Source organism: Panthera pardus, unplaced genomic scaffold, assembly GCF_024362965.1.
Source record: "Panthera pardus isolate Hobbes unplaced genomic scaffold, ASM2436296v1 HiC_scaffold_25, whole genome shotgun sequence".
Taxonomy (NCBI): Eukaryota; Metazoa; Chordata; class Mammalia; order Carnivora; family Felidae; genus Panthera; species Panthera pardus.
Window position 1 is genome coordinate 51,413,713 of NW_026526821.1, and position 26,091 is coordinate 51,439,803.

General features: G+C 39.2%; 1 protein-coding gene across 5 annotated transcripts in view; it reads right to left on the reverse strand.

Moving 5' to 3' along the window:
- CCDC138 (coiled-coil domain containing 138) overlaps nucleotides 1-26,091 on the reverse strand; it is a 140,643-nt gene that overhangs the window by 24,764 nt on the left and 89,788 nt on the right. For all 5 annotated transcript variants that reach the window (XM_019434590.2, XM_019434589.2, XM_019434591.2 and 2 more), the window contains one exon: nucleotides 23,531-23,707. In XM_019434590.2, the coding sequence (XP_019290135.2) occupies nucleotides 23,531-23,707 (177 nt within the window). The remainder of the gene's footprint in view (nucleotides 1-23,530; nucleotides 23,708-26,091) is intronic.

Here is a 26,091-nt window from a genome sequence, read left to right on the forward strand (position 1 = left end):
TTAGTTTACAGACTACAAAATGCTTCAAAGTTTGACTTTTAGGGGAAAACGATGTAATTTCAATTGTATTTCAGTCTGTTTGCTGGTCCATCTATTCAATTTTCATTTTTCTTTCTCATTTCTTTTCTTTATTACAGGACTAGAAAAAACAATTTTATTTCAATTTTTATTAAAAATATTTTTCTTTTTTTCTACTATATTTTTTACTTTTTTCGTAAATTTTCAAATTCCATTTTACTTCCATCATTTCATTTTATTCTATTTCACTGTATTCATTTTTTCAAATTTTCAAATGTTTTCCTTTTTTCTTCCCTTTTTTTCTCTATCAATCTCCTTTTAACAGCCAGACCAAAACACATCTAGAATCTAGCGTTTATTTGATTTTTATGTGTTGTTGATAATTTTTTAGTTTCAATTTCTTTTACCTTATTAATTCCTTTTCTTCCTTCAAAATGACGAAATGAAGGAATTCACCCCAAAAGAAAGAGCAGGAAGAAAAGACAGCCAGGGACTTAATCAACAGAGATACAAGCAAGATGTCTGAACGAGAATTTAGAATCATGACACTAAGAATACTAGCTGGCATTGAAAACAGATTAGAATCCCTTTCTGTAGAGATAAAAGAAGTAAAAGCTAGTAAGCAGGAAATAAAAAATGCCATGACTGAGCTGCAAACTCAAATGGATGCCAGAGCGGCAAGGATGGATGAGGCAAAAGCAGCAAATCAGTGATATAGAGGATAAACTTATGGAGGATAATGAAGCAGAAAAAAAAAGAGGGAGACTAAGACAAAAGAGCACATTTTAAGAATTAGAGAAATCAGTGACTCATTAAAAAGGAACAACATCAGAATCATAGGGGACCCAGAAGATGAAGAGAAAGAAAACATGGTGGAAGGGTTATGTGAGCAAATCATGCTGGAAAACTTTAGTAACCTGGGGAAAGACACAGACATCAAAATCCATAGAGCACAGAGGACTCCCAGTAGAGTCAACAAAAACCGACCATCAACAAGGCATATCGTAGTCAAATTCACAAAATACTCAGGCAAGGAAAGAATCATGAAAGCAGCAAGGCAAAAAAAGTCCTTAACCTACAAAGGAAGACAGATCAGGTTTGTAGCAGACCTATCCACAGAAACTTGGCAAGCCAGAAAGGAGTGGCAGAATATATTCAATGTGCTGAATCAGAAAAAATATGCAGCCAAGTATTGTTTATCCAGCAAGGGTGTCACTCAAAATAGAAGGTGAGATTAAAAGTTTCCCAAACAAAAATTAAAGGAGTGTGTGACCACTAAACCAACCCTGCAAAAAATTTTAAGCAGGACTGAGGGGAGAAAAGACCAAAAAAAAAAAAAAAAAAGACCAAAAGCAACAAAGGACAAGAGAACACCACCAGAAACTCCAACTCTACAAGAAACACAATGGCAGTAAGTTCATATCTTTCAGTACTCACTCTAAACATCAGTGGACTAAATGCTCCAATCAAAAGACAGAGAGTAACAGAAAGGATAAGAAAACAAGATCTGTCTATATGTTGTTTATAAGAGACCCACTTGAGACCTAAAGGAACCTTCAGATTGGAAGTAAGGGGATGGAGAACCATCTATCATGCTAATCGTCGTCAAAAGAAAGCCAGAGTAGCCATACTTAGACAATCTAGACTTTAAGACAGACTGCCACACACTCAGATCAATGGAACAGAATAGAGAACCCAGAAATGGACCCACAAATGTATGGCCAACTAATCTTTGACAGAGCAGGAAAAAATGTCCAATGGAATAAAGACAGTCTCTTCAGCAAGTGGTGCTGGGAAAACTGGACAGAAACATGCAGAAGAATGAACTTTCTTACACCATACACAAAAATAAACTCAAAATGGATGAAAGACCTCAATGTAAGACAGAAAGCCATCAAAATCCTCAAGGAGAAAGCAGGCAAAAACCTCTTTGATCTTGGCTGCAGCAACTTCTTACTCAACACGTCTCCCGAAGCAAGGGAAATAAAAGCAAAAATGAACTACTGGGACCTCATCAAAATAAAAAGCTTCTGCACAATAAAGGAAATAATCAGAAAAACTAAAATTCAACTGATGGAACGGGAGAAGATATTTGCAAATGATATATCAGATAAAGGGGTAGTAACCAAAATCTATAAAGAACTTATCAAACTCAACAGCCAAAAAACAAATAATCCAGTGAAGAAATGGGCAAAAGACATGAATAGACACTTCTCCAAGAAAGACATCCAGATGGCCAATCAACACATGAAAACATGCTCAACATCATCACGGAAAAACAAATCAAAACCACAATGAGATACCACCTTACACCTGTCAGAATGGCTAACATTAACAACTTAGGCAACAACGGATATTGGTGAGGATGCAGAGAAAGAAGATCTCTTTTGCACCGTTGATGGCAATGCAAGCTGGTGCAGCCACTCTGGAAAACAGGATGGAGGTTCCTCAAAAAACTAAAAATAGAACTACACTATGACCCAGCAATTGCACTACTAGGCATTTATCCATGGGATACAGATGTGCTGTTTCAAAGGGACACATGCACCCCCCATGTTTATAGCAGCACTATCAACAATAGCCAAATGTCTATCGATGGATGAATGGATAAAGAAAATGTGGTATATATATATACAATGGAGTATTAACTCGGCAATCAAAAAGAATGAAATCTTGCCATTTGCAACATGGATGGAACTGGAGGGTATTATGTTAAGTGAAATTAGTCAGAGAAAGACAAAAATCATATGACTTCACTCAGGAGGACTTTAAGAGGCAAACAGATGAATATAAGGGAAGGGAAACAAAAATAATATAAAAACAGGGAGGGGGACAAAACAGAAGAGGCTCATAAATATGGAGAACAAACTGAGGGTTGCTGGAGGGGTTGATGGAGAAGGGAGGGGCTAAATGGGTAAGGGGCATTAAGGAATCTACTCCTGAAATCATTGTTGTACTATATGCTAATTTGGATGTAAATTTTGAAAAATAAAAAATAAAATTAAAAAATAATAATAAATAAATAAAAGAGACTTGTCACAAGAGATGAAGAAGGGCATTATATCATAATTATAATTAATAACTCATTGATAATAATACCATAATAGTAGGAGACTTGAACACCCCACTTATAGCAATGGACAGATCATGTAAACAGAAAATCAACAAGGAAACAATGGCTTTGAATGACACACTGGACCAGATGGACCAAACAGATATATTCAGAACATTTCATCCTCAAGCAGCGAAATATACATTCTTCTCCAGTGAACACGGAACGTTCTCCAGAATAGATCACATACTGAGACACAAATGAGCCTTCAAGTACAAAAATATCGGTATCATAACATGCATATTTCCAGACCACAATGTTATGAAACTTGAAATCAACCACAAGAAAAAATGTGGAAAGATAACAAGTACTTGGAGACTAAAGAACATCCTACTAAAGAATGATTGGGCTAACCAAGAAGTTAAAGAGGAAATTAAAAAGTATTTGCAAGCCAATGAAAATGATAACACCACAGCCCAAAACCACTGGGATGCAGCAAAGGCAGTCACAAGAGGGAAGTATATAGCAATCCATGCCTTCCCAAAGAAGGAAAAAAAGTCTCAGATACACAACCAACCTTACACATTAAAGAGTTGGAAAAAGAACAGCAAATAAAACCCAAAATCAGCAAAAGATAGGAAATAATAAAGATCAGAGCAGAAATCAATGCTATCAAAACCAAAATAAACAGAACAGATCAATGAAACCAGAAGCTGTTTCTTAAAAAGAATTAACAAAATTGATAAACCACTAGCCAGTTGGATCAAAATGAAAAAGGAAAGGACCCCAAAAAATAAAATCAAGGATTAAAGAGATCACAACCAACACAGCAGAAATACAAATGATAAAAGAATATTATGCGCAATTATATGCCAATAAAATGGGCAATCTGGAAGAAATGGACAAATTCCTAGAAACATATAAACTACCAAAATTAAAACAGGGAGAAATAGAAAATTTGAATAGTAAAGAAATTGAAATAGTAATCAAAAATCTCCTCCAAAACAAGAGTCCAGGGTCAGATGGCTTTCCAGGAAAATTCTACCAAACATTTAAGGAAGAATTAACACCTATTCTCTTGAAGCTGTTCCAAAAAATAGAAATGGAAGGAAATCTTCCAAACTCTTTCAATGAAGTCAGCATTACCTTGATTCCAAAAACCAGATGAAGACCCCACTAAAAAGAACTACAGACCAATTTCCCTGATGAACATGGATTCAAAAATCCTCAATAAGATATTAGCCAACCAGATCCAACAACACATTATAAAAATTATTCACCAAGACCAAGTGGGATTTATACCTGGGATGCAGCGTTGGTTCAGTTCAATATCCACAAAACAATCAGTGTGATTCATCACATCAATAAAGTAGGGACAGAAGGATCATACCTTGAGATCATAAAAGCCATATATGAAAGACCCAATGCTAAGATTATCCTCAATGGGGAAAAAAATGAGAGCTTTCCCCCTAAGGTCAGGAACAAGACAGGGATGTCCACTCTCACCACTGTTATTCAACATAATATTGGAAGTCTTAGCCTCAGCCATCAGACAACACAAAGAAATAAAAGGCATCCAAATCGGCCAGGAGGAGGTCAAACTTTCACTCTTTGCAGATGACATGGTACTCTATATGGAAAACCCAAAAGATTCCACCAAGAAACTGCTAGAACTGATTCAAGAATTCAGCAAAGTTGCAGGATATAAAATCAATGCACAGAAATCGGTTGCATTCCTATAAGCCACCAATGAAGCAACAGAAAGAGAAATCAAGGAATCGATCCCATTTACAATTGCACTAAAACCCATAAAATACCTAGGAAAAAAATCTAACCAAAGAGGTGAAAAATCTATACACTGAAAGCTATAGAAAGCTTATGAAACAAATTGAAGAAGACACAAAAAAAAATGGAAAAATATTCCATGCTCCTGGATAGGAAGAGCAAATATTGTTAAAATGTCAATACTACCCAAAGCAATCTACGTGTTCAATGCAATACCTATCAAAACAACACCAGTATTCTTCACAGAGCTAGAACAAACAATCCTACAATTTGTATGGAACCACAAAAGACCCCGAATAGCCAAAGCAATCTTGAAAAAGGAAACCAAAGCAGGAGGCATCACAATCCCACACTTCAAGCTGTATTACAAAGCTGTAATCATCAAGACAGTATGGTACTAACACAAAAACAGACACTCAGATCAATGGAACAGAATAGAGAACCCAGAAATGGATCCAGAATCATATGGCCAACTAATTTTTGACAAAGAATGTCCAATGGAATAAAGACACTCTCTTCAGCAAGTGGTGCTGGGAAAACTGGACAGCGACATGCAGAACAATGAACCTGGACCACTTTCTTGCACCATACACAAAAATAAACTCAAAATGGGCCACCTGGGTGGCTCAGTCGGTTGAGTGTCCAACTTTGACTCAGGTCACAATCTTGCGGTCTGTGAGTTCAAGCCCCATGTTGGGCTCTGTGCTGACAGCTCAGAGTCTGGAGCCTGCTTCGGATTCTGTGTCTCCCTCTCTCTCTGCCCCTCCCCCGCTCATGCTCGCTCGCGCTCTCTCTCTCTCTCTCTCTCTCTCTGTCAAAAATAAACATTAAAAAAAATTAAAAAAGAAAAACCTCAAAATGGATGAAAGACCTAAATGTGAGGCGGGAAGCCATCAAAATCCTCAAGGAGAAAGCAAGCAAAAACCTCTTTTACCTTGCCACAGCAACCTCTTACTCAACATGTCTCTGGAGGAAGGGAAGCAAAAGCAAAAGTGAATTATTGGGACCTCATCAAAATAAAAAGCTTCTGCATAATAAAGGAAACAATCAGCAAAACTCAAAGGCAACCAATGGGATGGGAGGAGATATCTGCAAACGACATATCAGATAAAGGGTTAGTATCCAAAATCTATAAACAACTTATCAAACTCAACAGCCAAAAACCAAATAATCCTGTGAAGAAATGGGCAAAAGGCACAAATAGACACTTCTCCAAGGAAGACATTCAGATGGCCAACTGACACATGAAAACATGCTCAACATCACTCATCATCAGGGAAATACAAATCAAAACCACAATGAGATACTACCTCATACCTGTCAGAATGGCTAACATTAACAACTCAGGCAACAACAGATGTTGGAGAGGATGCGGGAAAGAGGATCTCTTTTGCACTGCTGGTGGGAATGCAAACTGGTGCAGCCACTCTGGAAAACAGGATGGAGGTTCCTCAAAAAATTAAAAGTAGAACTACCCTACAACCCAGCAATTGCACTACTAGGTATTTACCCAAAGGATACAGATATGCTGTTTTGAAGGGGCACATGCACCCCAATGTTTATAGCAGCACTATCAACAATAGCCAAAGAATGGAAAGAGCCCAAATGTCCATCGATGGATGAATGGATAAAGAAGACGTGGTGTATATATATACAATGGAGTATTACTCGGCAATCAAAAGAATGAAATCTTGCCATTTGCAACTATATGGATGGAACTAGAGGGTATTATGCTAAGCAAAATTAGTCAGAGAAAAACAAGTATCATATGACTTCACTCATATGATGACTTTAAGAAACAAAACAGATGAACACAAGGGAAGGGAAGCAAAAACAATAATAAAAACAGGGAGGGGGACAAAACATAACAGAGTCTTAAATATGGAGAACAAACAGTGTGTTACTAGAGGCATTGTGGGGGTGGGGGAGGGCTAAATGGATAAGGGGCATTAAGAAATCTACTCCTGAAATCATTGTCACACTATATGCTAACTTGGATATAAATTAAAAAAATAAACTAAATTAAAAAAAAAAAGGCTAGATTCTTAATGGAGTGACTCACCCAGGCACCCCAGTAATATATTTTAATTAAGGTATGTACATTGGTTTTTTGGGGGGTGGGGGATATGATGCTATTCCATACCTAAATGGCTACAATATGGTGTAAACGTAACTTTTATATGCACTAGGAAACCAAAAAGTTTAGGATTCAGTTTATTGCAATATTCACTTTACTGCAATCTCTTTGCCAGCCTGCAATCTCCTCTATATATAAAATAAGTAGCTGAACTAGAGGAGCAGTTCCTAATTCAGTGACTCATGCCATCTTTTTATAATAAACATTTTATAAAACATTTTAAACAGTTCCTTTAAAACACAAAGGAAAGGGTGCCTGGGTTGCAGTGGCTCAGTCAGGTTAAGTGTCTGACTTTGGCTCGGGTCATGATCTCTAGGTTTGTGGGTTCGAGCCCCATGTCAGGCTCTGTGCTGAAAGTTCAGAGCCTGGAGCCTGCTTCATATCCTAACCACTAGCACCTGTGAATGTGCTAGTGCTTAGGATGGCAAAGGCAAAGGCTTTGCAGATGTGACTAAATTAAGGATTGTGAGATGGGGAGAGATAGTTCCTACAGATAGTAAATGATCTGCCTGTGAATGCATCTTCCATATGCAAACCAACCAATCTATAGCCCATGCCCCCCAATCACCTCTTGTGTGGTATTACACTTCAGACCACTATCCACCTGCTCTAATCACTCTGAGGACAGGTACCAACCCCTGTGCCCCGGTACCCACAGAAATTATTCAAAATAGCCAATCCTAAACCCGCTTATTCTGCCTTGCCCATACCTTCCCAGGGGAAGCCACAATAAAGGTTCCTGTTCACAGTTCCCCGCCTTTCCCTCCTCTGCCTGCTGACTGACCTAGGTGCTTCCTGTGTGGCCCCCTACAAATGGTGTGCCCGTTTCAATTAGCCACTGTAAGTACAGGGGCACCTGGATGCCTCAGTCGGTTAGGAGTATGACTTCAGCACAGGTCCTGATCTCATGGTGTGTGACTTCGAGCCCAGTGTCAGGCTCTCTGCTGTCAGCGCAGAGCTGCTTCGGATCCTCTGTCTCCCTCTCTCTCTGCCCCTCCCCACTTGCTAAAATAAATAAACATTAAAAAAAAAAAAGAAACTGTAAGTATAAAGGATCTTTTTAATGGCAGTCACCTCCTGATCTGTTTGTTGGATTCAACATACTTGAATAATAAAGAAATTATTTTACATATTAAATGTGACCTAGGAGGCAGATATTAATGATGTAGCCACAAGCCAAGGAATGCTACCTGGTACCAGAAGCTGGAAGAGACAAGAAGCAGACTGTCCCCTAGAGGCTCTGAAGAAAGCATGGCCCTGTCAATGCTTTGATTCTGGCCCAGTGAAACTGATGTCAGACTTCTGGCTTCCAGAACCGTGAGAGAATAAATTTCTGTGAACAGGTCTGTGGTAATTTGTTAGAGCAGCCATAGAAAACTTATACAACTAGTAACATGTCCACATCCCAGAGCTTTACACATAAAGTACACTTTACACATAAAGTAAAGTAGAAAGAAATAAAACTCAGCATTCAATTGTTACAGTAAACATAAATGCTAATATTCAGTCTAGAATTTTGAATGGATATCATAAATGAGAGTTATTTTCTTTTGCGATGCAAACAAAATCAGCAGTACAGTATAAGAAAAACATCCCATGACTAAATGTAGTTTATTTTAGTAATCTAAAGATGGTATAAAGTCACCATTTTAATTCCCTCTATTGATCACATGATCCTTTTTTGATATATCAAACTCCATAAATACTAAAAATTCATTTGACAAAATTCAACACGCACTCTGTAGATGAATATTTTCTTAAAATGAGAAGACGTATGTATTTCAACCCAAGCCAGCAACATTTTGCTGAATGAAACAACACTAGGAACATTCTCATTAAAATGAGGACTACTGGGGTGCCTGGGTGGCTCAGTCGGTTAAACTTCCAACTTCGGCTCAGGTCATGATCTCATGGTTGGTGAGTTTGAGCCCCATGTCGGGGTCTGGGCTGACAGCTCAGAGCCTGGAACCTGCTTCAGATTCTGTGTCTCCCTCTCTCAGCCCCTCCCTCATTCATGCTCTCTCTCTCTCAAAAATAAACATAAAAAAAATTTTTTTTAATAAATAAAATAAAATGAGGACTATGATGAAAATGTTTGCTACCATTGCCATTATTTTATCATGGTACTAAAGGTGACTGGGTGTCAATGAGACAAGGCAAAATAAAATTATAAAGATTGTTAAGAAAGAGATAAATTATTTACAGATAATATGACTGTATATCTGGAGAAACCAAAAGAATGGAATGAAAACCATTACAAACAATTAGAGAATGCAGATAAACTTTAAATACTCTAAAATAGACTTTCTAAACAAAGGGGGAAAGACAGTTTGTGGAATAAAGGGTGGGTAGCCATCTAGAAAAATAGTTTAATCCATAACACCTCATAGCTTTCACTAAGATAAACTGTAAATGAATCAGAGATCAGTGCGTGTGCATGTACATATGTCAAGTAAGCATTAGAGGGTAGAATAAAATGGAGTAAGGGGGATAAGGAAAGTGCATGGGGCTCAGTTACATAGAACAAAGAAGGACTCTCTGAGGATGTGATATTGGAGCAGGGACCCAAAGGCATGGAGGTAAGCAAGCCTTGCCACTATCTGGGAGAAAAGTATTGCAGGTGGGAGGATCAGCTGCAAAGACCACTGAGGAAGGAGCAAGTCTGACAATTGGTGAAAGTGGTAAGACATGAACTGAAAAAGGCAGCCAGAGGCCAGACCTTAACAGGCCTTGTGGGTCATTTCAAGAATCTCACCTTTTATCTGCAACAAGAAGCTACTTAGGGAGTTCTTACACTTATGTTTTTCAAGGGAGTGACATACACTTTGGTGGAGGCACAGAGAATGCAGTGAGAAGAGTGGCAAGGGGGGAAGCAAGGAAATCAGTGAGAAACTACTGCAGTAGTTCACATAAGATATGATAGTTTGGCATTGGATGGTAGTAAGAATCATAAAAGTACCTGGGGAAAATGAAACAATTCTGAAGATGGCTGGAGATGGATGGCTGCACAACAATGTGAATGTACTTAACACTAACAAACTATATACTTAAAAATGGTTAAGATGGCAAATTTTATGATATATGTATTTTACAATTAAAAAACTATTTCAAAGAAAATGAACTAAAACTGATATGTAAGTGGCATTTTGGAAATGCTTTAGAAAAGAGAAAAAAAAAAACTGCTTTTCACCTGTCCCCGATTAAACTTGAAATAAGATGTCTACAGAGGCAGTCCTCAGCCTCCAAACATTATATCTGGAAACCCCCCAGACTACCTCCTGTAGTTAGACTACTGTGCAACAACCACTGAGAAGCTCAGAAAGCCAAAGTTTCCATGTCAGCAGCGCTGCTGTCTTAGCTGGGCAAATGGGCTACCTTCACCCATTCAATGCACTATACTGAGTAGCAGGTAGATGGATTTAAGAGTAGGGAAAGAAGGAGCAAAGAGCTGAAGTGGTAGGGAGGATGGAGTCACATAAAGAAAAGGGTATGGGGTGTAAGAGCTGCCTGAATTATCCATATCACCATACCCACCTATATACTCAATTCTTACGTCTCTGAACTACGAATTATTAGAAAAAATCATTTTGTAAAACATAAACAACAAAGTAAATGAATAAACAATTTTGTAACTGCCTTTTTGACTTCCCTGTTCTTTTTCTTTTGTTATTTTACCTACTTTTTACTCCATGTCATTCTCACAATCTGATAAATTTTCTTTTGATCCAACAATTCTACTTCCTAGGTATCTATTCTTCTTTCTAGGTATCTATACAATTCAAATAAGCTCCCACATGTGCAAATTTGTTTTTTTATAAAGAAGCACTGTTTGCATTAGTAAAAGCCTAGACAACCCAAATATCTGTGAAAATTAATAAAAGGAAATCTCATTTTGAATGGGGTCAGAAGGCCAGCAGAGGGCGCTCTCATGCCCTAACACTTGTGATCAATTGCAGACCCAACAGAAAGAGATATACCTTGCACATGGATACTACTTTACTAAGCCAGGAGGTGGAAGAAAGGTTTCCTCCTTCCACAGCAAAAGCCCAGCCAAGGAGAAATGGTCACAACTCAGTAAATGAAACGCCCCTTTACTTCCAACTCCCAGTTTCCTCAGATGAGCTTTTTGTTTATAACAGCCCTCCCACCCATCCACCCTCCCAACCCCCCAACCACCACCACCACTTTCTTGTATTCAGAGGAGTCCTTTGTTCTCTGGTCTTGCCTGTGGTTTTCTGGTAGCTTGTTTGTTCTGTATTTCAATTCTCTGCTGTTACCAAATAAACCCATTTTTGCTGATAGAATTAACTGGTAGTTTTATTTTTTAAGGTTAACACATCTATCAATGGTCATCTTAAATGAATAAGTTTTCATTGAAGAAACTCTTTATGTACTAATACAAGATCTCTAAGATGTATTTTTCATAACACATATAGTATGCTAACATTATTTTGAAAAAAATGAAGGAGTAAGAACTGGCATGTGTGTGTGTATGTAGAGAGACATGGTACACCTATGAAATAATTTGGAAAAAGCTAGTTAAATTGCTCTCTCAAAGGAAGGAAAAGAAGACTTTTCACTTTTGTACCTTTGAAATGATTAGCTATGTGAATGTGTTTTCTTTTAAACAATAAATGCAGTGTTGAAAAAAATCCTTAAGTTAAATACCCAGAGAACTTTTATTAAAAAAATAAATAAATAAAAATAGTATATTCATTATCTGTACATTTAATTATTTATTTGATTTCTTCTTGGCTTCCTCTATCATACTAATTGGCAGGTGGGATTTTTTTTTTTTTCTTATTTTTTTTTTTTATTTTTTAATATATGAAATTTACTGTCAAATTGGTTTCCATACAACACCCAGTGCTCATCCCAAAAGGTGCCCTCCTCAATACCCATCACCCACCCTGCCCTCCCTCCCACCCCCCATCAACCCTCAGTTTGTTCTCAGTTTTTAACAGTCTCTTATGCTTTGGCTCTCTCTCACTCTAACCTCTTTTTTTTTTTCCTTCCCCTCCCCCATGGGTTTCTGTTATGTTTCTCAGGATCCACATAAGAGTGAAACCATATGGTATCTGTCTTTCTCTGTATGGCTTATTTCACTTAGCATCACACTCTCCAGTTCCATCCATGTTGCTACAAAAGGCCATATTTCATTTTTTCTCATTGCCACGTAGTATTCCATTGTGTATATAAACCACAATTTCTTTATCCATTCATCAGTTGATGGACATTTAGGCTCTTTCCATAATTTGGCTATTGTTGAGAGTGCCGCTATAAACATTGGGGTACAGGTGCCCCTATGCATCAGTACTCCTGTATCCCTTGGATAAATTCCTAGCAGTGCTATTGCTGGGTCATAGGGTAGGTCTATTTTTAATTTTCTGAGGAACCTCCACACTGCTTTCCAGAGCGGCTGCACCAATTTGCATTCCCACCAACAGTGCAAGAGGGTTCCTGTTTCTCCACATCCTCTCCAGCATCTATAGTCTCCTGATTTGTTCATTTTGGCCACTCTGACCGGCGTGAGGTGGTATCTGAGTGTGGTTTTGATTTGTATTTCCCTGATAAGGAGCGACGTTGAACATCTTTTCATGTGCCTGTTGGCCATCCGGATGTCTTCTTTAGAGAAGTGTCTATTCATGTTTTCTGCCCATTTCTTCACTGGGTTATTTGTTTTTTGGGTGTGGAGTTTGATGAGCTCTTTATAGATTTTGGATACTAGCCCTGTGTCCGATGTGTCATTTGCAAATATCTTTTCCCATTCCGTTGGTTGCCTTTTAGTTTTGTTGGTTGTTTCCTTTGCTGTGCAGAAGCTTTTTATCTTCATAAGGTCCCAGTAATTCACTTTTGCTTTTAATTCCCTTGCCTTTGGGGATGTGCCGAGTAAGAGATTGCTACGGCTGAGGTCAGAGAGGTCTTTTCCTGCTTTCTCCTCTAAGGTTTTGATGGTTTCCTGTCTCACATTCAGGTCCTTTATCCATTTTGAGTTTATTTTTGTGAATGGTGTGAGAAAGTGGTCTAGTTTCAACCTTCTGCATGTTGCTGTCCAGTTCTCCCAGCACCATTTGTTACAGAGACTGTCTTTTTTCCATTGGATGTTCTTTCCTGCTTTGTCAAAGATGAGTTGGCCATACGTTTGTGGGTCTAGTTCTGGGGTTTCTATTCTATTCCATTGGTCTATGTGTCTGTTTTTATGCCAATACCATGCTGTCTTGAGGATGACAGCTTTGTAGTAGAGGCTAAAGTCTGGGATTGTGATGCCTCCTGCTTTGGTCTTCTTCTTCAAAATTACTTTGGCTATTCGGGGCCTTTTGTGGTTCCATATGAATTTTAGGATTGCTTGTTCTAGTTTCGAGAAGAATGCTGGTGCAATTTTGATTGGGATTGCATTGAATGTGTAGATAGCTTTGGGTAGTATTGACATTTTGACAATATTTATTCTTCCAATCCATGAGCAGGGAATGTCTTTCCATTTCTTTATATCTTCTTCAATTACCTGCATAAGCTTTCTATAGTTTTCAGCATACAGATCTTTTACATCTTTGGTTAGATTTATTCCTAGGTGTTTTATGCTTCTTGGTGCAATTGTGAATGGGATCAGTTTCTTCATTTGTCTTTCTGTTGCTTCATTGTTAGTGTATAAGAATGCAACTGATTTCTGCACATTGATTTTGTATCCTGCAACTTTGCTGAATTCATGTATCAGTTCTAGCAGACTTTTGGTGGAGTCTATCGGATTTTCCATGTATAATATCATGTCATCTGCAAAAAGCGAAAGCTTGACTTCATCTTTGCCAATTTTGATGCCTTTGATTTCCTTTTGTTGTCTGATTGCTGATGCTAGAACTTCCAGCACTATGTTAAACAAGAGCGGTGAGAGTGGGCATCCCTGTCGTGTTCCTGATCTCAGGGAAAAAGCTCTCAGTTTTTCCCCGTTGAGGATGATGTTAGCTGTGGGCTTTTCATAAATGGCCTTTATGATCTTTAAGTATGTTCCTTCTATCCCGACTTTCTCAAGGGTTTTTATTAAGAAAGGGTGCTGGATTTTGTCAAAGGCCTTTTCTGCATCGATTGACAGGATCATATGGTTCTTCTCTTTTTTTTTGTTAATGTGATGTATCACGTTGATCGATTTGCGAATGTTGAACCAGCCCTGCATCCCAGGAATGAATCCCACTTGATCATGGTGAAGAATTCTTTTTATATGCTGTTGAATTCGATTTGCTAGTATCTTATTAAGAATTTTTGCATCCATATTCATCAGGGATATTGGCCTGTAGTTCTCTTTTTTTACTGGGTCTCTGTCTGGTTTAGGAATCAAAGTAATACTGGCTTCATAGAATGAGTCTGGAAGTTTTCCTTCCCTTTCTATTTCTTGGAATAGCTTGAGAAGGATAGGTATTATCTCTGCTTTAAATGTCTGGTAGAACTCCCCTGGGAAGCCATCTGGTCCTGGACTCTTATTTGTTGGGAGATTTTTGATAACCGATTCAATTTCTTCGCTGGTTATGGGTCTGTTCAAGCTTTCTATTTCCTCCTGATTGAGTTTTGGAAGAGTGTGGGTGTTTAGAAATTTGTCCATTTCTTCCAGGTTGTCCAATTTGCTGGCATATAATTTTTCATAGTATTCCCTGATAATTGTTTGTATCTCTGAGGGATTGGTTGTAATCATTCCATTTTCATTCATGATTTTATCTATTTGGGTCATCTCCCTTTTCTTTTTGAGAAGCCTGGCTAGAGGTTTGTCAATTTTGTTTATTTTTTCAAAAAACCAACTCTTGGTTTCGTTGATCTGCTCTACAGTTTTTTTAGATTCTATATTGTTTATTTCTGCTCTGATCTTTATGATTTCTCTTCTTCTGCTGGGTTTAGGCTGCCTTTGCTGTTCTGCTTCTATTTCCTTTAGGTGTGCTGTTAGATTTTGTATTTGGGATTTTTCTTGTTTCTTGAGATAGGCCTGGATTGCAATGTATTTTCCTCTCAGGACTGCCTTCGCTGCATCCCAAAGCGTTTGGATTGTTGTATTTTCATTTTCGTTTGTTTCCATGTATATTTTAATTTCTTCTCTAATTGCCTGGTTGACCCACTCATTCGTTAGTAGGGTGTTCTTTAACCTCCATGCTTTTGGAGGTTTTCCAGACTTTTTCCTGTGGTTGTTGTGGTCTGAAAGTATGCATGGTATAATTTCAATTCTTGTAAACTTATGAAGGGCTGTTTTGTGACCCAGTATATGATCTATCTTGGAGAATGTTCCATGTGCACTCGAGAAGAAAGTATATTCTGTTGCTTTGGGATGCAGAGTTCTAAATATATCTGTCAAGTCCATCTGATCCAATGTATCATTCAGGGCCCTTGTTTCTTTATTGACTGTGTGTCTAGATGATCTATCCATTTCTGTAAGTGGGGTGTTAAAGTCCCCTGCAATGACCACATTCTTATCAATAAGGTTGCTTATGTTTATGAGTAATTGTTTTATATATCTGGGGGCTCGGGTATTTGGCGCATAGACATTTATAATAGTTAGCTCTTCCTGGTGGATAGACCCTGTGATTATTATATAATGCCCTTCTTCATCTCTTGTGACAGCCTTTAATTTAAAGTCTAGTTTGTCTGATATAAGTATGGCTACTCCAGCTTTCTTTTGGCTTCCAGGAGCATGATAAATAGTTCTCCATCCCCTCACTCTCAATCTAAAGGTGTCCTCAGATCTAAAATGAGTCTCTTGTAGACAGCAAATAGATGGGTCTTGCTTTTTTATCCATTCTGATACCCTATGTCTTTTAGTTGGCGCATTTAATCCATTTACATTCAGTGTTATTATAGAAAGATATGGGTTTAGAGTCATTGTGATGTCTGTATGTTTTATGCTTGTAGTGATGTCTCTGGTACTTTGTCTCACAGGATCCCCCTTAGGATCTCTTGTAGGGCTGGTTTCGTGGTGACAAATTCCTTCAGTTTTTGTTTGTTTGGGAAGACCTTTATCTCTCCTTCTATTCTAAATGACAGACTTGCTGGATAAAGGATTCTCGGCTGCATATTTTTTCTGTTTAGCACACTGTAGATGTCGTGCCAAGCCTTTCTGGCCTGCCAAGTTTCAAAGGAGAGATCAGTCACGAGTCTTATAGGTCTCCCTTTATATGTGAGGGCACGTTTATCCCTTGTTGCTTTCAGAATTTTCTCTTTATCCTTGTATTTTGCCAGTTTCACTATGATATGTCGTGCAGAAGATCGATTCAAGTTACGTCTGAAGGGAGTTCTCTGTGCCTCTTGGATTTCAATGCCTTTTTCCTTCCCCAGTTCAGGGAAGTTCTCAGCTATAATTTCTTCAAGTACCCCTTCAGCACCTTTCCCTCTCTCTTCCTCCTCTGGGATACCAATTATGCGTATATTATTTTTTTTTAGTGTATCACTTAGTTCTCTAATTTTCCCCTCATACTCCTGGATTTTTTATCTCTCTTTCTTTCAGCTTCCTCTTTCTCCATAACTTTATCTTCTAGTTCACCTATTCTCTCCTCTGCCTCTTCAAGCCGAGCCATCGTGGATTCCATTTTGTTTTGCAATTCGTTTAAAGCGTTTTTCAACTCCTCGTGACTGTTCCTTAGTCCCTCGATCTTTGTGGCAAGAGATTCTCTGCTGTCCTGTATACTGTTTTCAAGCCCAGCGATTAATTTTATGACTATTATTCTAAATTCACTTTCTGTTATATTATTTAAATCCTTTTTGATCAGTTCATTAGCTGTTGTTATTTCCTGGAGATTCTTCTGAGGGGAATTCTTCCGTTTGGTCATTTTGGAGAGTCCCTTGCGTGGTGAGGACCTGCAGTGCACTTCCCCTGTGCTGTGGTGTATAACTGGAGTTAGTGGGCGGGGCCGCAGTCCGACCCGATGTCTGCCCCCAGCCCACTGCTGGGGCCACAGTCAGACTGGTGTGTGCCTTCTCTTCCCCTCTCCTAGGGGCAGGATTCACTGTGGGGTGGCGTGTCCCGTCTGGGCTACTTGCACACTGCCAGGCTTGTGTTGCTGGGGATCTGGCGTATTAGCTGGGGTGGGTAGGCAAGGTGCACGGGGGGTGGAGGGGCAGGCTTAGCTCGCTTCTCCTTAGGTGATCCGCTTCAGGAGGAGCCCTGTGGCAGTGGGAGGGAGTCAGATCCGCTGCCGGAGGTTTGGCTCCGCAGAAGCACAGAGTTGGGTGTTTGCGCGGAGCGAGCAAGTTCCCTGGCAGGAACTGGTTCCCTTTGGGATTTTGGCTGGGGGATGGGCGGGGGAGATGGCGCTGGCGCCTTTGTTCCCCGCCAAGCTGAGCTCTGCCGTCCGGGGCCTCAGCAGCTCTCCCTCCCTTTGTCCTCCAGCCTTCCCACTTTCCGAGCAGAGCTGTTAACTTATGACCTCCCAGACGCTAAGTCGCGCTTGCTGTCGGAACACAGTCTGTCCGGCCCCTCCGCTTTTGCCAGCCAGACTCGGGGGCTCTGCTTGGCCGGCGAGCCGCCCCTCCGCCCCGGCTCCCTCCCGCCAGTCCGTGGAGCGCGCACCGCCTCGCCGCCCTTCCTACCCTCTTCCGTGGGCCTCTAGTCTGCGCTTGACTCCGGAGACTCCCTTCTGCTAATCCTCTGGCGGTTTTCTGGGTTCTTTAGGCAGGTGTAGGTGGAATCTAAGTGATCGGCAGGACGCGCTGTGAGCCCCGCGTCCTCCTACGCCGCCATCTTCCTGGCAGGTGGGATTTTACTCCCTAACATAGACACTGGTTTCTTTTGTTGTCACAAAATATTGAAACAAGTTTCCTCAAGACAGGCTATATATAAAATAAACCTAAACCTGACCAAAAAAGGGCTCATTGTCATCTAGCGTTACACTAGGAAATCCAGGCTTAGATCTAAAAAAAAGAAAAAAAAAAGATTCTCTTATAGTGTCAGACTAGGAAATGGAAACATCATTAAAGCAATTATGCAACTTATAATATACCTATAAATCTGACAGCATTCAGAGACCACTATCATATGTAGAGCTACATGTGAACATCAACTGACTCTTAAGTAGACTTCAAAAGGTCATGCAAGGGTCTACTAGGTTAGTTCCCTGTGCCACATATCCCTCATGGGGCTGGCCACAAACTACTTGAAAGCTCTTTGACGGTGGGATGGAAGACCAATGAATTGATTTTCTTATCAAATTTCATACAAACTTCCCACAAGAAATGTCTTAATAAATGGTAACAATAATAAATGAGTATTACATAAATACATAGTACATGAATATAATGAAAATAAGCAAAAATAAGGGCTATGCAGAAATATACCCAAAAAAGGTTCATAATATGACATTCAACAAAGTGGAATAGAAAGGGAAAGCTTCAGGAGTTCTGGGTTTTTTAATTTTTAAGTTTATTTATTTATTGGGGGGCAGGGATGCAGAGAGAAAAGAAGAGAGAATATCAAGCAGGCCCCATGCTGTCAGTACAGGGCCTTATACAAGGCTTGATCTCACAAACTGTAAGATCATGACCTTAGCTGAAACTAACAGACACTTAACCAAATGAGCCACCCAGGATATTCCCAGGGGAATGAAAGTCCCCACGTCTCACTAATGGGCAACAAGGCCCTTCTGAACAAGTGCCAGACCCCATCTTCTGATTCTTCTACTAGTCTGCTTCAGCTACACTGACTTCCCTGCTGTGTCTTGAAAATCATACCTAATAACTAATACCTACCCTAACGTCTTTACTCTAGCGGTTCCTGATCCCTAGAATAGTTTCCCGAACCTCTGCATGGCTAACTCACTTACCATTTTTATAATTCTATGATGGTAGTATTATTATCATCCCAAGTATACCAGGAATTTGACAAAAGTCAAATAGACAAGAAGTTCCACGTTGACAGGGACTTACTTATCTTGTTCTCTGCTGTATCCCTAAGTGCCCCACTCAGTGCCAGGGATAAATGTGCAGTCTACAGACAGATATTTGTTGAATGAAATAAATCTGTATTTTCTAATCTTTCTATAATCAATATGCACTTCTTATAAAACAAAGTATGCATATTATGATTGCAACTATGTAAAAAAACACATATCAGGCAATATGCAAACTATGTGTTATCAAGGTGGTGGAATTAAGAGGGGTGTCAAATTCTTTTAGACTTAAAATATTATTATATATTCTTCAGTTATTAAAAACAAATCTTCCCATGGTGTTTTGTTATAGAGAACATTCTTTCATTTGAAAGCTTGTAACGGAGAAAACAGGTTATATGCATGAGGGATTCATGACTAGAAACATGGGTGTGTGCATGCTAAGTTGGTACACTGTTGGAAATATCACATATATCATTTCATTGAAATTACCCTTGCTTTTATCTCCTTAAGAATAAAAACATAATAGAATGACAGCAAGAAGGGAAGAAATAATATTGCCCAAATCAAGAAAAATCAAACTGCCAATGAAAAATAGCACCAAACTAAAAAATATAAACACATAATTTCTAGATCCATAGAATAAATTTAATGCATGTAGCATAGTCCAAAGTATTTGATAATTCTGTGCTATCTTTATTATATTTTTTACACATATTCACAATTTAAACAGAACTCAAGTATATTTCTTTGCAAAATACCCTAATATTTTCCTGTATTTTGGTATTTTAGACAGATAAACAGAGATTGATACAACTAAATGTACACTAGAATTTAACCATGTTAAACAATGAAAAAGAAATACCCAACATCATAAAAATTATTCATGGAAAAAAAGAGAGAAAGTAATATTCATATGAAGTAAATGTAGGTATCTTTGGATAGTAAGACTTTTTTTCTAGCTTGTAGTTTTCCAACTTTGTATTATTTTTGTAATAAAAATAAACTTCAAAAAGTATCTGCAAAATATACTCAAAAACATTATTGCCATTCAAGTGTTAAATGGTAGCATGTTACCTTAGACAAGGCAGTTTTAAGCCACAAAACAGAGTGAACTAAATAATACAAATACAAACTTAAATCCCTCTATTTAAACTAAGTCTGACAAGAAAAGGAAAGTATTCTTTGAAATAAAATAAGACTCAAGTTCTTACCCAGCTAAACCCAGGTAAATGAATAATAGCTTTTAACCACTGACAGGAAAAAGAAAAAAAGAAACCACAAAGTAATTTTCTAAAAGCAACATTACTAAGTTATTATATGATATACACTCACACCCAAAAGAGATATTATCAGAAGCACTCAATCTTAAAAAAAAAAAAGTATTCATAACATGTGTTGAGGTAAATCAATGTACTGATCTCAATTTATACTCAAAGAAATGCATTTTAAAATAGATCTAGGGGTGCCTGGGTGGCTCAATCGGTTAAGTGTTTGACTTTGGCTCAGGTCATGATCTCACAGTCTGTGAGTTTGAGCCCCTCTGTGCTAACAGCTCAGAGCCTGGAGATGCTTCAGGTTCCGTGTCTCCCTCTCTCTCTGCCCCTCCCCGGCTCGTGCTCTCTCTCTCTCAAAAATAAACATACATTTAAAAATTTTAAATAAAATAGATCTAGATTTTAAAAAATGCATTTTACCAGCTTTCAAAAAACAGTTAATACTTAAATAGCATAACATTTCTCATATCTGAAAAGATGAATCTGGGGGAAGAGCACAAGGGTACAAGAGAAAAACCATCAACTATAGCAATACAAACTATATCGTGGCTTAATATGAAATATCAAGTAGAGATGGAGTATCCTATTGCTCCTCAAATTACTGTGGGTCAGCACCAGTCTGAGATTTCCAATCCAGCACAGAGAATATAACACACTTTAACAAAATACGGTTTAAAATAGTTAAACAAAGAGGCTATTACACTGAAGAGCTCTCATGGTACCCTACCTAAACAAATCAAATTCTAAAGCAGTCAATGTGCTTCAATCTAAGAAAACAAAACCCAAGAAAAACTACTCATCAACAGTCAACTAGATTTTCTCAAATCTAGGAAAATGAACCTCAAGAAAAACTATCATCACGGCCAAATAACTAAATTTTCCCAAACAAAGCAAACATTTAAGTTAAAACCAATTAAATAATTTTTTTTTGTTTTGTTTCCCTGTCTTTTCTATTAAAACCTCTGTCCTAGGCCCCATAGGCAGAGCACATGTTAATCATTTCAGATTTGGTGCTCCCCACTAGAATTGGTGTTTGCTCAAATAAACTATTAAAATTTATCTTTTTACAATACCATTAAAAAACACTAGAAATGAAATAAAACAAACATACAAAATAAGGGTCCAAATGTATTTTTTAAATGTTTATTTATTTATTTTTGCATAAGCAGGGGAGGGACAGAGAGAGGGAGAGAGAGAATCCCAAGCAGGCTCTGCAACAGCGCCGTCAGCGCAGAGCCCAGCACGGCACTCAATCTCACCAACCCTGAGGTCATGACATGAGCTGAAATTAGGATGGACCTAAGCCAACCAGGCACCTCACAAGTCCAAATGTTTTAAATTATAATTGAGTTTGGCATACAATTAGTAACTTGACAACTACTACACAGGTTTTGAACACTATTTCTATACTAACCTGTGTTAGAGAACCAGTACTAAGCACTTTGAGTACTCCCAGGCTAGAGCTTGGTCCACTGACACCTTCCTCCAGCCTTTCTCCAAAGCCCTAAATGGACACTGAAGGAAGCCATAAGGTTCAGCAAGTACTGCAAACACAACACTTGAAATATGTCATCATATTGGCACAGAGCCCAACACAGGGCTAGAACCCATGAACCATGAGATGAACCAGAGCTGAAGTCGAATGCCTAACCAACTAGGCCACCCAGGCACCCCAAAGGTTTACTCATTTCTAACCTTCCAACAGTTTCCCATCACTAAAAATGACACGTTTTTCTAGCACTCCGCATAAGAAATTGCTTTATTTACTCAATTTGAACAAGAAAGGATAACGCTGGATTTGAGAATAATTTGAAAAAAGGAAAACATGAGTGAATGAACTGAACATCTGTTGACTTTTTACCTACTATATTTCTCCAAATATGAATGTTACAGTGCCATAAAGTCATTTTACCCAAGTAGGCCCACTATTTCATAAAATTATATTTAGTTTTCCTTTGGATGCAAGATTTCATCTCTGTTAGAAATGTTCACACAGAGTTGTTTCTAATAAACAGACATTTGCATCTGGTAAAATTTTTATTCTCTTCATTAAGAAAAATCCTGTGAAACTTAACTGTAAATCTACCCACTTTAAACAAGTAATCTTGGGTGGCTGTGTCTCATTTTATGAATTTTTCATTTTTTGCTCTATACGTTACATTAGTTAATCAAGATACAAAACCCTGAGATTACTTATCTAGGTAGCTAGACACCCAATAGTCAAAAATGGCTAAAAATATTAAATATGTCAGAGAAGACTTGACGTTTTGCAGCAGGAAAAAAGCCTCTGGAAAACCTAATCACAGTGCAACAGTAGAATTGTACCTTGTTACATCTAGAATCAGACCTGGTTTCAAGTCTAAGTCCTACCTCTGTCTCACTGTGGAACCATGGACAAGTTACCTAATTTTTCCAGGCCTCAGTTTTTCTATACAGGCCCTTCACAGGGATGTTGTAAAGGAAAAAATGAGAAAGTATACAAAGTAAATTGAAAATGTGAAGCCATACACTGAATGTACCTAGTTAGAAATATAACTATAGTTTATACCCAGCTCTTAGGAATTCGCCCACAAGCAGCATCAAATTCCACAGACTGCTTACTACCACACTGAGCAATGGCTTTCCAGTTTTAGTTTCCACCTTCTGAAAGGCATAAACATTTCATTTTTAGAAGTACTGTAGAAGGAAGAAGGAATAGGGAAGAGGAAAAACTAAAGTGAAAAAGAATTACTGAGGCAAAATGGTTGCTTGTTACAAGTCAAGGGGTTACTTGAGGTTCAAAGAGCAATACCAACAAAAGCAAATGAAAATATTTATGTTCAACATCCCCATATATATCAGGGCTAAATTAGGAACCATCAAAATAGTAAGTTTGAAGAACTTGTTATGCCAATATAAAAACCAAAAAGGTCAAATAAATCCACAGACTACAAATGTTACAAATATGCATGAAAAAGAGTACCCATATATATAGATAAGTGCTCCCCCAACCCCCAAACTCCAACAAAAACAGTAAGGTTGAAGAGGCAATGAGTAGCTTTGTCATTACTCTCACTTTAGATGGAGATACACTTGAACATCTACTCCCTTTGAGCAAACAGAGAATACAGGGTTACATATGTCAGAATGATTAGATGGGAGAACAGACAGAGAAGCTCGAAAACATGACTAACAATGCAGAATATATCTATATAACTGAAACGACTGAATATTGGAAATTGTACTTAGTGGAAATCTAGACACATAACTCCTAGTAATGTTATTAATGACTCTACTATACAGCTGCCAAAAGTACATTAAACCATTTCTATTATAAAATACAGTATGTCTATGTAGAGTTATACATTCAGAACACATGAGGAGAATAATCTTACTGTCCTTTCTTTGTGTATCTAAAAACTTTAAAACTTACTAGATTCCACTGTCATCTGAAGCAAACTATCAATGACATTGGAGAGGAGTCCTTTACTGGATATTCTTAGATGATTTAGTATTACTGGAACAGCTTGATACTCCAAAAACAAGATTTTTCCTTCATCTGTCTTCAAGTCTAAACACAGAGAATCAAACGCCTGAGCCAGGTAGTCAGCTGAAAAAAAATACATAAAATCAACTGCTGTTATCAGTCAGGAGTGTAGTTGGTAATCAAAAAAAATAAAAGAAAATAAAAAGAAAATACCATCACTTAAATTCAAAAGGGAAAAAATAGATTTGAGGAGGGGAAGATGGCGGCATAGGAGGACGCTGGGCTCACCGCGTCCTGCTGATCACTTAGATTCCACCTACACCTGACTAAATAACCCAGAAAACCGCCAAAAGACTAGCAGAACGGATTCTCTGGAGCCAAGAGCAGACGAGAGGCCCACGGAAGAGGGTAGAAGGGCGGAGAGGCGGTGCACTCTACACAGACTGGCGGGAGGGAGCCGGGGTGGAGGGGCAGCCCTCCAGCCAAGCAGAGGCCCCGAGTCTGGCTTGCAAAAGCAGAGGGGCCGGACGGAGTATGTCCGGACAGCAAGCGGGACTTAACATCTGCTCCCAGAGCCGGAGGGCTGGAGGACAACAGGAGGGAGAGTTGTTGAGCCCCGGACAACAGAGCTCAGCTTGGCTGGGAACAGAGGCGCTCGCCAGTGCCATCTCCCTCACCCATCTCCCAGCCAAAATCCCAAAGGGAACCAGTTCCTGCCAGGGAACTTGCTTGCACCTCACAAACACCCAACGTTGTGCTTCTGCGGATGCATCCGTCGGGTCTCACTCCCTCCCAGTGCCGCAGGGCCCCTCCCGAAGCAGATCACCAAAGGATAAATGAGCTGAGCCTGCCCCTCCCGCCCCTGTGCACCTTGCCGATCCACCCCAGCTAATACACCAGATCCCCAGCACCACAAGCCTGGCAGTGTGCAAGTAGCCCAGAAGGGCCACGCCACCCCACAGTGAATCCCACCCCTAGGAGAGGGGAAGAGAAGGCACACACCAGTCTGACTGTGGCCCCAGCAGTGGGCTGGGGGCAGACATCAGGTCTGACTGCTGCCCCACCTACTAATGCAAGTTACTCAAGACAGCACAGGGGAAGTGCCCTGCAGTTCCGCACCATTCCAGGGACTATCCAAAATGACAAAACGGAAGAATTCCCCTCAAAAGAATCTCCAGGAAATAACAACAGCTAACGAACTGATCAAAAAGGATTTAAACAATATAACAGAAAGTGAATTTAGAATAATAGTCATGAAATTAATCGCTGGGCTTGAAAACAGTATAGAGGACAACAGAGAATCTCTTGCTACAGAGATCAAGGGACTAAGGAACAGCCAGGAGGAGCTAAAAAATGCTATTAATGAGCTGCAAAATAAAATGGAGGTGACCACAGCTCGGATTGAAGAGGCAGAGGAGAGAATAGGTGAACTAGATGATAAAAATTATGGCAAAACAGGAAGCTGAGAAAAAGAGAGAGAAAAAATTCCAGGAGAATGAGGGGAGAGTTAGAGAACTAAGTGATGCACTAAAGAGAAATAATCTATGCATAATTGGTATTCCAGAGGAGGAAGAGAGAGGGAAAGGTGCTGAAGGTGTACTTGAAGAAATCATAGCTGAGAACTTCCCTGATATGGGGAGAGAAAAAAGCATTGAAATCCAAGAGGCACAGAGAACTCCCTTCAGACGTAACTTGAATCGATCTTCTGCACAACATATCATAGTGAAACTGGCAAAATACAAGGATAAAGAGAAAATTCTGAAAGCAGCTAGGGATAAACGTGCTCTAACATATAAAGGGAGACCTATAAGACTCGTGACCGATCTTTCTACTGAAACTAGGCAGGCCAGAAAGGAATGGGAGGAAATCTTTAATGTGATGAACAGAAAAATATGCAGCCGAGAATCCTTTATCCAGCAAGTCTGTCATTCAGAATGGAAGGAGAGATAAAGGTCTTCCCAAACAAAAACTGAAGGAATTCGTCACCACTAAACCAGCCCTAGAAGAGATCCTAAGGGGGATCCTGTGAGACAAAGTACCAGAGATATTGCTACAAGTATGAAACCTACAGACATCACAATGACTCTAAACCCATATCTTTCTATAATAACACTGAATGTAAATGGGCTAAATGCGCCAACCAAAACACATAGGGTATCAGAATGGATAAAAAAACAAGACCCATCTATTTGCTGTCTACAAGAGACTCATTTTAGACCAGAGGACACCTTCAGATTGAAAGTGAGGGGAGGAGGGCGCCTGGGTGGCTCAGTCGGTTAAACGTCCGACTTCGGCTCAGGTCATGATCTCACGGTCTGTGAGTTCGAGCCTCGCGTCAGGCTCTGTGCTGACAGCTCAGAGCCTGGAGACTGTTTCAGATTCTGTGTCTCCCTCTCTCTCTGCCCCTCCCCTGTTCACGCTCTGTCTCCCTCCGTCTCAAAAATAAATAAATGTTAAAAAAAAAATTAAAAAAAAAAAAAGAGAAAGTGAGGGGAGGGAGAACTATC